At 34.7% G+C, this 15,512-nt stretch overlaps 1 protein-coding gene across 15 annotated transcripts in view; it reads left to right on the top strand.

Annotated features, from left to right (window-relative positions):
• CCDC171 (coiled-coil domain containing 171) overlaps window positions 1-15,512 on the top strand; it is a 397,884-nt gene that overhangs the window by 65,027 nt on the left and 317,345 nt on the right. For 13 of the 15 annotated variants that reach the window (XR_011995545.1, XR_011995544.1, XR_011995546.1 and 10 more), the window contains 2 exons: window positions 7,492-7,584; window positions 11,720-11,880. Coding sequence is in view for 12 of the 15 variants with exons in the window: in XM_072728228.1 (XP_072584329.1) it covers window positions 7,492-7,584; window positions 11,720-11,880 (254 nt within the window). In the remaining 3 variants the exon portion in view is untranslated. The remainder of the gene's footprint in view (window positions 1-7,491; window positions 7,585-11,719; window positions 11,881-15,512) is intronic. The other 2 variants (XM_072728233.1, XM_072728227.1) reach the window with 1 other exon arrangement.

The following is a 15,512-nucleotide window of genomic DNA, read 5'->3' as shown; positions in this document are numbered from 1 at the left end:
CAGTCACTAAAATATAATATACTTAGTACTCAAATAGTCTGCGATGATTCAGTTCCTTAGAATTATCTTTTTGAAAATGGATTATTACTATGTTGGTTACTACAAAAGTGTCCATTAATGGGAAATATCTGGTGGTAAAGTCTGAAAAAATATTTAAGTAAACATTCACTTTCTATTTATGCAGCTGTTGACATTCTGGGGTAAACTTTGCCCAACTGTTTTGGAAACAGTGGTATATATCGCACTACTGAGAAGTCTCTAGTATGTACTCTTGTGATATTTCCTCCTCTATTTTTCTTATGCATTTTAGTGGACTAAATTTTGTGTTCCCACGTTTTGCTGCTTGACTAATTCCTTTTGCTGCTTGACTAATTCCTTTAAGCTGACTTATATCCTCTGAGCTAGATCTATTGTATTTTGAGAAGGAAATAGTGTAGTTGGAGGTGTTTTTTTGGCCCAGTCTTTTAGCAGCGTACACATCTGTTTTCATAACTTTTGTGAAACTTCTGGAACAGGCCCATGGAAGCCACGGGAGCAGATGTGGTGTAGAGAACAAATGTGGTCTGGATATGTTTGGTTAGTTCTGCTGCTGAATTGGAGTTGGCAGCTTATACCCTGTGTTATGATAAAATAACATGTACCAAAGGGTGGAACAGGAGACATCTTTCTCTATATTACCTTCTTCAAAGAACAAATGCCCCATTTTCTTAAGTGGATTAGATTATCTAATTGGGCTTAAAGTGATTTAATGAGATATAAATTGTAAAATAAAAAAATAGTTACGATAGGCATATAGTACTGAAATAAAAATCTCTTGGCAGTATTTTGCAGTAGGAAGGGCATGAAAATCAGCTAATAAATGATAAAATGTGTGCTCATTTTGTGTTACATAAAGAACTTCACTGTTCATAATATTAGGGAACAGACATAGTATAGTGTAATACTTATAGGCAAAGCTATATATACTTAAATTGACTTGTATATATGAATTTGTGTTGGATTTTTCATTTTAACCTGAATCCCATTTGATTTCTGCCCCTTATTTGTTGATGGCATTAGCATTAGATACTAATGAGCCAGTTTATAATTGTACTTGTTATCTTAGGAAGTATTATTGGAAATTTTTTTTTCTTTTTTGTGAATAGCAGGTTGATGTTCCTCTAGCACCCTCTGCTGGATATAAGAATTAATTCACCAGACTAGAAGATTAAGAAAATAATAGGAGGGCTTGAATTTAATTATGTCTATCAACAAAGCCCATTCTTGGAAGGAATTTGTTTAAAGATTTGAAGATTTTTGTTGTTGTTGTTGTTGCTCTTACTGATTAATTGATAGTTTTAGTAATACGAGTTTAAAAAGTTGTTTTCTTCTGGACATTTCATTCAAAGCAGGAAGGTATGAAAATAAAGATGTGATCTCTGGTTTATTATTTCAACCCATTTAGTTTTTGTCTAGGAAGGAATAACAGAGCCTCTTCTTGACTTTTGGAGTGAAAATCAGATAATTTTTTTTTTTTGAAAATCAGATAATTAATATGACGTAACATACACATAAGAAATGAAAAGACTTGTGTTGTTGATTCTTTTATCATGGAATCATTGAATATTCTGTATTTTAATAAAATATAAGACTTATTTAGATAAGAGAAGCTTTAGACATATGATTTTTGGAATTTTTAAAGAAAATTAACATTATTAGACTGGTTTCTTCCCTCTGTCTTTATTAATTCTTTGCTTGTTCTAATTTTTTGTTCTCAATGCCTGTGAGCTATTTTCTTATCACTGGTTAGACTTCTTCTGACTTACAGAATCTAAGAAGAGCATACTGAGCAGCCAATTTTAATTTTTTGAGGTCAGGAACTTCATTTTGAAGGGTTTGCATTAAAATTTTTTTTTAAAACTAGTATTTGGCTTACCTAGAATAATGCTCATTTTAATCTTGCTAGACATAATAATTTTTCTGCTATAATAGGTACCTTGCTTTAGACCTAAAACCAATGGAGATCCTTTGTTCTAAGGACTCAGTCAGAATTTAAAGGGAACTTTTTCCAGAAATCAAGAAGCTTGATTTAGGTGGCTGTCACTTCTTTCACATTGTCTTTGGTTCTTATACTCATGATTCTTTTATCTTTTTTTTGAAATATATTTCATATATCAAAACATTCATCCTTTTGAAGTATATAATTCTGTGGCTTTTAGTATACTCACAAAATTGTGCAACCATTACAAGTATCTAATTCTAGAACATTCTCATCACTGTCATAAGAAACTTCATGTCCATTAGCAGTCACTGCTCATTCCTCTCTCCCACCCTTGCTGTTGGCAACCACTAACACACTTTATATTCTTATGGATTTGCCTATTCTGGAAATTTCATGTAAATAAAGTCATACACTACTTGGTCTTTTGTGTCTAGTTTCTTTCACTTAACATATATTTTCAGGGTTCATCTGTGTTGTAGTATGTACTGGTACTTAATTTTTTTTTTGGCTGAATAACATTCCATTGTAGAGAGATACCATATTTTGTTTATACATTGGTAAGTTGTGGACATTTAGGTTGTTTCTACCTTATGGCTATTATGAAAAATGCCAATGCAAACATTTGTGCACTTATGTTTAAGTCTTTGAACTTGTTTTTGTTTCTCTGAGGTATATACCCAGGAGTAGAAGTGCTGGATCATATGGTAACTCTGTTTAACTCTTTAAGAAATTGACAAACTGTTTTCCATTTTTCCTAGTGGTGGCACAAGTTTATATTCCCACCAGTAGTGTATGAGGCTTCCAGTCTCTCTACATCCTTGCCAATACTTGTTATTTTCCATTTTTTACATTACAGCCAACCTAGGGTGCATGAAGATACATCTCTTCATGGTTTGGATGTGCATTTCCCTGATAACTAATAAAGTTGGCCATCATTTCATATACTTGCTGTTTTTATATCTTCTTTGGAGAAATGTCTATTCAAGCCCTTTACTCATTTTAAAAAATTAATTTCTTATATTTCTTAAATTTATTTTTTAAAAATATTTTATTTATTTATGTGAAAGAGGGTGGGGGAGGACAGAGGGAGAAGCAGACTCACCGCTGAGCAGGGAGCCCAGCTTGGGGCTCAATCCCAGAACCCTAAGATTATAACTTGAGTCAAAAGCAGACACTTAACTGACTGAGCTACCCAGGCACCCCTACTCATTAAAAAAAAATTGAATTGTTTATCTTTTATTGTAAGAGTTCTTTGTATATTCTGCATACTAAACTTTTATCAGATACATGATTATCTTCTCGTGTCCTCTAGGTTGCCTTTTGCTTTTTGATAGAGTCCTTTGACGGTCAAAATTTAAAATTTTGATGAAGTCTAACTTATATATATTTTTTTCTTTTGTTGCCCATGGTTTCGGTGTCTATTTCAGAATATGTTGCCAAGTCTGAGGTCATGAATTCTTTGTTTTCTTCTAAGATTTTTATGGTTTTTGCTTTTATGTTTAGGTGGTTGATCATTTGGATTCATTTTTATATATAATGGGAGATAGGAATTTAAATTTATTCTTTTGTATGTGTATGTCCATTGTCTCAGCATTGCTTAATGAAAAAATGATTCTTTCTCACTGAATGGTCTTAATTCTCTTGTCAAAAATTAATTGACCATTGATACGTGGATTTGTTTCTGGACTCTCAGTTTTTTTCTGTGGATCTATCTATGTCTGTCCTTATTCCATTTACACATTGTTTTGATCACTGTAGCTTTGTAGTAGTTTTGAAGTCAGTAAACATGAGTCTCCCAACTTTGTTCTTCCTTTTCAAGACTGTCACTTTTTAAGAAGTGCTTTAATAAAATTGTTTGGCTTTAATCCTGTGTTTTTCACATACTTATGATGATGAAATTGCTTTTTCATACAATAGCTAATAACATCCCATGGGACTAATATTTGGTGTAAAACGTGTTTTGAGAAAGGGTGTAGTGAGTATGAATGGAATATTTTCTCTGATTATCTTAATATTTTAACATTGATTGATTTAAACTTGCACCTTCTTACTGACTTTTCTCCCTAAGCATGAATCGCCTAATTCATTCTAATGATTTTTTGTTATCAAAATATAATCTTATTGGGTAAATAACAATATCAGTACCATGCCTTCTCACCATGCTTCCTTTGCTATTTTTTCAATATGGAAAATTTCAGTCATGTGTGAAAGTAGAGAGAATACTAAAATAAAGCCCAGTGCATATCACTCAGCTTTAACAATGCTCAACTAATGGCCAGTATTATTTCATGAATATCAGCTTCCTCTTGTAACCCCCAGCTTGATCATTTTAAAGCAAATCTGGACATATAATTTCATTCATGAACACTTTAGTATATATTTCAAAAAGATAGTTTAAAAATATCAATTATTAAAAAAAAATTTAAAGTAAGCTCTGTGCCCACTGTGGAGATTGAACTCATGACCCTGAGATGGAAGAGTTGTATAATCTATCAGCTGAGCCAGCCAGGCATCCCAATACCAATTACTATTATTATACCTAAAAAAGTAATAATAATTCTTTAGTTTTATATTTTTTCATTCCTAGTTTTTTTGAATCTCAATACTTTTTTTTTTAAGATTTTATTTATTTATTCATGACAGACACACAGAGAGAGGCAGAGACACAGGCAGAGGGAGAAGCAGGCTCCATTCAGGGAGTCTGACATGGGACTTGATCCTGGGTCCCCAGGATCACACCCCAGGCTGAAGGGGGGGCTAAACCGCTGGGCCACCGGGGCTGCCCTGAATCTCAATTCTTGAGTTCTCAGACTAAATTACGAATATTTACCAGTTTCATCTTTTAGTGGAATGCCTATTATTTCAAAGTACTCTAGTAGTAAGCATATAAATGTCAGATTTTACCTTTAAAGATATACTCTACTAACTTAAAAAATCATTTTACTGTTTTGGGTTTAAATTATCTTTAGACCCAAAAGATCTCCTTTGGACTTACTACTTTGTCTGCCTTCTAAAAAAAATTGTATTTTCTATTAACTCATTAAGAAATATTATTGGCAGGGTTGCAAAATCTAAAGCAAATAAGTCAGTGTAAAAAAATATTTTATGAGTTTCATATTTGTGAAACACAGTTATTGAATCACAAAGCAGAATTACTTCTTGACTATGAAGGCTATTAGTAGCAAGAGGTATCTACAAAGGCCTCTAAAGAAGAAGGACACTTGTGTTTATGCTCTACTCTATAACAAGATATTACGAGAATCTGCTTTGCTCAAAGAGAAATGTAGTCATTTCTTACTTATTCACAGATGGCTTGCTTAATTGATGAATTATCCAATTTTTATTTACTCTCCCTCTTGCTGTGATTCTGTTAAAATTGTGGAAGGAAAGAGGAAAAATCAATTAACCAAGCTGTGCATTTAAAAAAACTTCAACTTAGGCTAAAGGATAAAGTAAATATAATTAAAAAAAAACTTATTTCTTGTCCAAATTTTATTTAAAAAGGAAATAAATTAGTAATGCCTTACTTCCATCACAGTTGAACCATCTTTATTTGACAGAACTCTAGGCATGGCTTTTCTTTGCTACTGTTATCCTGAGACATCTGCAACGAGGTGTCCTTGTAGCCCTACTTGCCCGGGCCCCAATAGCCCAGTTCCCTCTTTGGGACTAGGAATCCAGTGCTTCCCAGGGTTGCATTTTCTCAACAAAAATGGCGTTCAAAAATAAAGCTCCTGACTTCTGATTCTGGCCAGAGGTTGACTCTTGCCTGAAAATTGATAAATTGGACTTCATCATAATGGAAACTTGTGCTTTGTGAAAGATACTGTTGATGGTATGAAGAGACAAGCTGTAGACTGGAGTAAATATTTGCAAATCACATATCCAGTAAGTGACTTATATGCAGCTTATGTAAATTCTCAAAACTCAATAATAAAACAACCCAATTAAAAAATGGAAAGATCTGAACAACTCCTTCATCAAAGAAGATATACAGGTGGTAAATAAATACATGAGAAGATGCTCAATGTCATTTAGTCATTAGAGAAATGCAAATTGAAACTGAAATGTAATACCATTACATACCTATTTAAATGTCTTAAACCCCCTCCTCCCAAAAAACGAAAAAACAAAAATTGACCATGCCAAGTGTTGGTGAGGATGTATATAATTATAAACACTTGGCAAAAGTTTGGAAGTTTCATAAAACATTAAACATATACCCACCATGTGACCCTGTCATTCTTCCCTTCACTATTTACCTCCGAGAAATCAGTGTTTGCCCCATACAACACTTGCACATGAAGGCTCATAGCAGTTTCATTTGTAATAGCCCAAACTGGAAACAACTCAAATGTACATCAACTGGTGAACATTTAAATCAGTGTGGTGTATCAACATAGTGGAACACTTCAGCAATAAAAAGGAATAAACTATTGATAAATGTAACCACATGGTGACGCTCAAAATAGTTATTTGGGAGAAAGAAGCCAGGCAATAAAGAGTACATGCTGTATCAATCAATTTATATGAAATTCTGGAAAATACAAAGTGATCAATTGTGACAAAAAGCAGATCAGTGGTGACTTGGGGATGGGGGTGGGGTGGTAGAGGGCTGGATGAAGTTACCAAGAGATAAAAGGAATCTTTTAGGGGTCATGCAAATATTTTTTATCTTCATTATGGCAGTGATTTCATGGGTGTATATATACACTCATCAAATTGTTTTAAATATGTGCGGTTTATTACATACAGATTATATGTCAATAAAAAAAGAGAAAAAAGAAGGTCTGGAAGCATTCTTCCCAAGCATGATTTTTTTAGCATGACTTTTATATTCTTGGAAAAGCAGAAAAAAATGAGGCTAAGCAATCTAAAGTGTTATCCATATCCACTTTTTTAAAGTTTTTTTTTTTTTTTTTTAAGATTTTATTTATTCATGAGAGACACACACAGAGTGAGAGAGGCAGAGACACAGGCAGAGAGAGAAGCAGGCTCCATGTAGGGAGCCTGATGCGGGACTCAATCCCGGGTCTCCAGGATCAGGCCGTGGGCTGAAGGTGGCGCTAAACTGCTGAGCCACCTGGGCTGCCCTTTTTTAAGTTTTTAGTTTTAATTCCAGTATAGTTTACACACAGTGCTATTTTAGTTTCAGGTGTACAATGTTGTGATTCAACAATTCTGTGCATTACTCAGTGCTCATCGTGATAAGTGTGCTTTTAATCCCCATCACCGTCTTTAACACATCACCCCCCACCGCCCCTCTGGTTACCATCAGTTTGGTGTCTATAGTTAAGCCTGCTTTTTGGTTTGTCTCTCTCTCTTTTTTCCTTTGTTCGCTTATTTTATTTCTTAAATTCCGATGAGTGCAATCATGTGATATTTGTCTTTTTCTAAGTGACTTATCTTGCTTAGCATTATACTGTTTAGCTCCGTTCACGTTGTTGCAAAGATCCATATTCACTTTAAATACCAACATTTGTGAGTTTAAACTTTTAATTTGTTTTCAGGCAACTACTCTAAGAGTGAGGAAATTAGAAGAAAATATTGAAGCAGAAAGAGCAGCACATTTGGAATCAAAATTTAATTCTGAAATTATTCAGGTAAAATGTAAACAAACATTTTTTTTGAAAGGATTTTATGAGGTTGAGAAAAGCAGAATTCTGTTCAGAGAATTAAGGTTTACGTTTAGAATGTGGAGTGTAGGAGTGCCTGGGTGGCTCAATCAGTTAAGTCTCTGACTCTTGGTTTCAGTTCAGGTCATGATCTCAGGGTTGTGGGATCGAGCCCCAGGTTGGGCTCTGTGCTCAGTGCAAAGTCTGCTTGAGATTTTCTGCCTCTGGCCCTCCCCCTGCGCTCTCTCTCTCTCTCTCAAATAAATAAAATTAAAAAAATAATAGGCAGCATATTATTAAGACACTCATGCTATTTGCTAGCAGGATATGGTTGATGATGGTTTTATTAAAGGAGGGATTGGCATACTTCAGCCCATAGGCCAAATCTCACCCACAGACTGTTTGAGGGAGGTTTTGTCTTGACTGTGGGACTTTTGTGTTGTAGTGGCAGAGGGGTTCTGACAGAGATGTTATGGCCTGCAAAGTCCAAAGGACTTACCATCTGGCCTGTTATAGCAAGATTTGCTGATCAGAGTGTTCTTTTCATCAACAATGATGGGATAAATTTCTTTTTGAAAACATTTAAAAATTATGCTTCTTCATTTATTGATTGTACATCCTGTGCACATGGCTTATCACTTGCATTAAGAGCTGAAACTCCTCTTGGAACTTATTTCCATTATCAGGAATACTGTATATTTACCTGCATCTATATAGATATACAGGAAAATGTACAGATAGGAGTATAAAATACTAAAATACTGTGGGAGCATAATATAGGAGATTAAATCTGAGAGGGGAATTAATTGAAGGCATCCTAAGTTCCCTCTCCTCAAACTGCACAGGTCTTAGAGAATGAGAAGCGATTTCTAGGGGAAACCCCATGTGGGACTCAATCCTGGGACTCCAGGATCACACCCTGAACCAAAGGCAGATGCTCAACCATTGAGTCACCCAGGCATCCCAGGCCCATATATTTGAGTGTGTTTGTGTTTTAAGCAAACTTGTGCAAGGTAATTTTTTTTTTAAGTTACAACCCTGAAATCAAGACTTGAACTGGTATCAAGAGTTGGACACTTAACTGATTGAGCCACCCAGATGCCCTAAGATTTTTTTTTTAACAATTGGATTACCCAAATGGCAGCAATAAGCAAAAAGGCTAAAATTTTACATTTATGAAAGAAATATAATTCAAAATTAAGTTTTTCATTATAATTACAATTTACACCTGGAAATATATAGTTAATAGCGACAAAAATAAAAGTTGTTACATGTATATTTTTTACTTGTATAGTTTAAAATTAGTATTTGATATTTAACTTAGTGTTATGACTCAGAAAAAAGGCAAAGTTTATATTTGAACCATATAGCTATAGATATTGACAAATATTTTCAATGAGGTACATCTAGTAAAATTCAGTTTCAGATTAATTTAAAGATTTTATTTATTTATTTGAGAGAGAGAGATAGAGAGAGAGCATGGGCTATGAAGAGAGAGGGAGAAGCAGACTCTCTGCTGAGCAGGGAGTCTAATGTGGGGCTCAATCCCAGGACCTCAGGATCATGACCTGAGCCAGAGACAGACGCTTAACTGACTAAGCCTCCTTAGGCATCCCTCAAATTAGTTTAAAAGCAAATGAGACTACTAAATAGTTGAAATTAACCATCATCTTATCATAAACTAGTTAAATGTGTGTTTGCAGTATTCTGTTGTTAAATTTGTTCTCTAAAAATGAGAAAGTAGAATCAAAGAGTTGACTCAGAATTACTAGTTTGAAGCCTACTTCTCTTTCAGTTGGATTGGTTTATCATTTGTGATTGTGCTTATTTTCTGAAAGAAGAGAGCAATGCAGACAGAAGAAAATGTTTTCTAGATTTATAATTTAGTTGTCAACATTGGATTTAGACAAACTACAAAGAAAGATAAAGTTTAAAAGAACCAAATTTGAAAATTTACCAAGTTGTTTCTCCAGATCTATTCTATTTCCTTACTTTAAGTGTAAGAATGTTTTAATTATTCCAAAATATTTTTGTATAATTACGAATAATAATTCTGGTGCTTATTATTTGTATAGATTAATTTACAAAACATTTTCATGTGGTTCTAGGCTTTTTTTCTTGGTGACTTCATCCTTCTTACCCCAGATTGTCTTTTGCCATCCCCAGGAGGCTTGTTCATAGCTTTTCTCTGATTTCATGGCCCTTTGTGCCTGCTTCTGTGACAGGAAGCACTTACATTCTGTTGTAGTCTCACCTCTCCTAAAGACTAGGATGTCCTGAAAAACTAAGACTGTCTATTCTCATGATTATTATATAATATCTTGAATACTAGCTCACTGCCTGGCACATATTAAGTGCTTAATAAATATCCAAACATTTATTAAATTAATATCATATATTAAATGTAATATTAGGTGTATATTAGATGAATATTACCTCATTAGATTTTTTTAACAACTCTGTATAGATAGCCTATTTTTTTTAATTTAAAAAATTAAAAAAATTTACTTATTTATTGGAGAGAGAGCAAGCAGGAGCCAGGGAGAGGGGCAGAGGGAGGTGGAGAAGCAGACTCCCCACTGAGCAGGGAACCTGATGTAGGACTCGATCCCAGGACCTGGGATCATGACCCGAGCCAAATGCAGACACTTAACTGACTGAGCCACCCAGGTGCCTGACAATTTGTTTCTTCTTCTTTTTCTTATTACTACTACTACTATTATTATTACTTATTGTTTACAGATGAAGAACATCAGGCTTTTGGGGTTTTAGTAATATGCCAAAAGTCATGTAAGTTAAATTGTAGAGCTGTATTTAAATGTGAGCTTTATGGTTCTTTATGGTTCTATTTAGTGTAAAGCGTTTTCTACCACCCTCCACTTTTTTTTGAGCCTTGGCAGCCTATGTTTTATTTTTAATTTAATTTTCTGGAAAAGGTAAAACATCCACATAGTTCAAAAATCAAAACAATATTAAATGATCGAGAAGTCTTGCTTTCACTCCTGTCTCTCCCTTCACTCCACCCTCTTGCCTGCTACTTAATTTTTTTGACCCGTTTACCTAAAATATAGCACACAGCATACATTGATCTGGACTTGGCTTTTTCAATCTATGTTAACAACACATGGATAACCACATAAAGAACTTCCTTTTCAAAAGTTGTTTTGCAGCTTTTTTATAGCTGCATATTATTCTTTCATGGGAATCTACTTTTATTCTGTCGAAGTTTATATAGAATCTAGTTTTTAAAGTGTTTTATTATGTAAAATTTCAAGTTATGCAAAAGTAGAGAAAATGGTAAGATGAGCTCTGCATGTAGCCATCACTTCCAGATTTACCTCAGGTCAGTTGTGTTTTTTATTTGTTGCCCCCATTTACTCCCCATCCCCATAATCATTTTGAAGCAAATCCTAGATATCATTTGACTACACTCATAAATATTTTAGTCAGATAGTATTATTTGGTAATAAAAGTTTTACTTTTCTACAGTAAAAAATCTCTTAATAAAAAAGAACTGTTAACTTTCATGGATTTCTAAAGGTGTTAATATAACGACATTTCTCATAATAGAGGAAGAATACCTCCCTTTTGTTTTCCAAAACCACTAATTTCAGTATGTTTTTATTTTTATTTTATTTTATTTTTATTTATTTATTTATTTTTTTGTATTTATTTATGATAGTCACACAGAGAGAGAGAGAGAGGCAGAGACACAGGCAGAGGGAGAAGCAGGCTCCCTGCACCGGGAGCCCGACGTGGGATTCGATCCCGGGTCTCCAGGATCGCGCCCTGGGCCAAAGGCAGGCGCTAAACCGCTGTGCCACCCAGGGATCCCCCATTCAGTATGTTTTTAAAAAGAATTATCCAAATGGATTAGTGTGTCAAAATTAAGCACTTTGATTAGGCATTTCCATAGCACAGTTAACTGTTCTTCCACTTCCTCCTTTCCTTTAAACACGTTGGGAAAAGGAATATATACTGCCTTTAGTTTATTTTCCTTTTTAAACCAAAGCAGAAAGGAAGAAGTGTTTGGATGAATGATAATCTGCTGCTGATAAAGTACTCTATTCAATTTGACTAGCGTCTCCTGGTTTGCTTTAACTACTTCTCTGTCATCTGGTAGTTACGGATCCGAGATCTTGAAGGAGCTTTGCAGGTAGAAAAGGCCAGCCAAGCAGAAGCTGTTGCTGATTTGGAAATGATCAAGAATGAATTCAAAGAAGTTGAAAGTGCATATGAGCGAGAAAAGCATAATGCACAAGAGAGCTTTGCAAAACTAAATTTGTAAGTGTTTACTGTAAAAATTTTTTTTTTGAAGATTTTATTTATTCATGAGAGACACAGAGAGAGAGAGAGAGGTAGAGACACAGGCAGAGGGAGAAGCAGGCTTCATGCAGGAAGCCCAATGTGGGACTTGATCCTGGGACTCCAGGATCACACCCTGGGCTGAAAACAAGCACTGAATTGCTGAGCCACCCAGGTGTCCCTACTGTAAAATTCTTTATATGAATATAAAGAGTTTATGAAACCTACATAAGTATGAGTGTGTCCTATTTTAGATATAGCTCTCATTAATGCCAGTGCTAGATTGGGGATAAAGGATTGCATAAAGCATAATTATGCTTCTCTGTATAGGTAAATGTGGAAATGCTTTTTTTTTTTTTTTGGATTTTGGAGTATCATGGCTATTCCAAGTGCTCTCAGAAATGTAGTTTTTACACTAGAAAGTAAATATGTTAATGTATTTTGCATTTACTGATGTAATACAGTATCTTTAAAGATCTTGATTTCTAAGCCACCTAAAAAAGGTCTATGTGGAGATGTTTGATACTTTCTCAAACTACAGACATAATAGTGCTAGGGGCTAATACCATTCTTAGTGGCTAGCACACATTGTGGCTCACTTGGTTTCTAGCACTGCATGATTTCATTCAATTTGTAGAACACCTCATGAGGTAGCTGCTCCTTTTATCCCTATTTTACAGATATGAAAATGGAGGCTTAATGGGGATACGCAACTAGTAAGTGGAAGTTGGGGTATTTTTGATTCCTACTGATTTTAACCTTTTTAAAAAAAATTCAGAAGCCTTTCATCTGGAATGTTCTGTGGGATGCTTTAAGAAGTTTTTAATTCTTTAATAGGTTTCCAAAAAATTAGATAGTAGATATTTCAAACCATTTCTTCCCATAGGCTGAAATGTATATCACCATTGGTATGTGATATGATAATAGGTTGGTGCGTTACAGATATGTATTGTACTTTTCTTTTTTTAAAACTTAAATTCTAGTTGGTTGACATACAGTTCACTATTGGTTCAGGAGTAGAGTTCAGTGATTCATTATTTACATATAACACTCAGTGCTCATCATAACAAGTGCCCTCCTTAATGCCCATTGTCCATCTATCTGATCCAACCTATTAACTTTTCTGATTGGACCCTAACGCAAATTTTTCCCTTAAATTTGTTTTGCTATTATTTGTGTTTTGGTGCTTGAAAAATTTTATGCAAATTTTGTATTCCAATAAGTAAGTATCAACTAACAATTCTAAATATTAGTTACATGTTTCAACTAAGCACCAGCTAAAAAATCCTAAACACTTTAACATAACATCCCTTATCTCTTCTTTATCCCTATATAAATATGCTATAATAAAGTTAGTAATAATAAACAATAAAAATTAAATAATGATTAAAGCCCACTACTCATTACTGTGACTCAGTTCCTGTGACTTCTCTTCCCCATCACATCTTCCTTTTCTCTATACGTAATGTAATAGCCACTTCTGTATCGATGATGTGTGGTATTAGAAGGAATGATATGACATGAAGGGTGATTGGTTTGGTTATTTAATTTCCTATTTGTGCTTCTGACTTTCTTTCAGAATACTCTTTAAAAAATATTTTAGAACATGTTAGAGTCACAAATTCTCAAACATTATTTTTTCAAAGTAGCTCTTAAGTTTTGGATAATGTGTTCCAAAAGAAACTTGGTAGATTTAAGGTCTTTAAATGATACCTTTAATTTGCACTCTGAGAGCAGGGAGTTTTGGGGTAGGACAGTGTTTTACCGGTTGGATAAAACCAACTCAGCAACTGGTGATAACAATGTTATAGAGAAAATGCTGCCTGAACTTGGCCAGTGGTTAAGATTCTTTTTTTTTTTAAAGATTTTATTTGGGATCCCTGGGTGGCGCAGCGGTTTGGCGCCTGCCTTTGGCCCAGGGCGCGATCCTGGAGACCCGGGATCGAATCCCACATCAGGCTCCCGGTGCATGGAGCCTGCTTCTCCCTCCGCCTGTGTCTCTGCTTCTCTCTCTCTCTCTGTGACTATCATAAATTAAAAAAAAAAAAATTTTTTTTTAAATAAAGATTTTATTTATTTATTCATGAGAGACACAGAGAGAGAGAGAGGCAGAGACACAGACAGAGGGAGAAGCAGGCTTCCATGTAGGGAGCCTGATGCAGGACTCTATCCAGGGTCTTCAGGATCACACCCTGGGCTGAAGGTGGTGCTAAACCGCTGAGCACCCGGGCTGCCCAGTGGTTAAGGTTCTTTAGCTTGTTTTTTCCAGGTGGATCTAGATCAGGAGAAAAAAGCTATGTGTCTGTCTAGTTTGGATTTCTAATTTTGGTCAACAGTTTCATAACAGTGAACATTCCTGCATGAAATTATTTTAGATGGAATATATATGTATACATATATTTTAGGTAGAATATATATATTTATATTTTATAAAAATATATATAAGGTATATACTATATATATTTTAAAGATCTCAGCTAAGAATTTGATAACAGGCTATTTTAACAAATATATATTATATACAATTTTAGATAGAATATATATCTGTTCTGTATTTCTGTAGTTAAAATTTCTTAGTTGTTAATTTTTTTGCATCTAAGAGTTGCAGTATGAAACTAAAGGTTTTCAAGCTTTAGTCAGGTCTTCATTAGCTGTAGTAACTGATTGCTGGACAGTGATAGGGGAAGAAGATCATAGTAACTTTAAATCTAGTTTAAAATTAAATAAAAAATACTAGTCGAAGATTTGATCCTGAATGGACTGAATCTCTATTTCATTACACTCAGTATTTGGGAACTTCTTTATTTTTCTAAATATATCATCCAAGAGGTGCCTGGGTGTCTTGGTCTATTAGGTGTCTTGCCTTTGGCTCAGGTCATGATCCCAAGGTCCTGGAATCAAGCTGCATATTGGCCTCCCTACTCAGCAGGGAGCCTGCTCATCACTCTTCTCCCAGCCCAGTGCTCTCTTTTGCTATCTCTGTTGCTATCTCTGTCTCTCTCTCTCTCTCTCTCAAATAAATAAATAAAATCTTAAAAAAAATCAACCCAAAGTATAAAAATAACAAAAGTATTATAATTTATTAGTATTATTATTGTGTACATTCTGGATAAAAGACCAAAGACGATTATTTTAAAGCAGCCTGTGGTGAAGTTCTTAGCTGAGCTCTTTTAGAAAAATAATAGAATGGAAATACAGTAGGAAAGAAGGCATCTTAACTACAGAGTTCCTTCCTCTCCCTTCCCTTTCTTGCCTAAATCCTCCACCTGGCAAGTCCTGGCACATCCCCATTGGAGTTCAAAGAGTCGAGGCTCCCTTTAACCTTTCTTACACTCTTGCTCGACTCATAACTGTTGGTGGGGCTTTGCCAGGAGCCTAGGAGCTTAGGATGACTTCCTGGGTTGTCCTTGATGACAGTGAGGAATGTCCCTCCATTTCAGAGGACCCAGTCTGAACTTGAACCCAGCACCACATAACAGAAGCATTTAATTTTATATTTGCTGAGTGATAATTTTTAATTAATATTTTGACTTTTATCAGATTAGCTTGTACATAGTCTAAAAAGTAAAATAGTACTGCAAGGTCAATAGTTGCATGGCCCTTGCTCTCTA

This window comes from Vulpes vulpes, chromosome 12 (genome assembly GCF_048418805.1).
Source record: "Vulpes vulpes isolate BD-2025 chromosome 12, VulVul3, whole genome shotgun sequence".
NCBI lineage: Eukaryota > Metazoa > Chordata > Mammalia > Carnivora > Canidae > Vulpes > Vulpes vulpes.
This window is presented reverse-complemented; position numbering and strand designations above follow the sequence as displayed.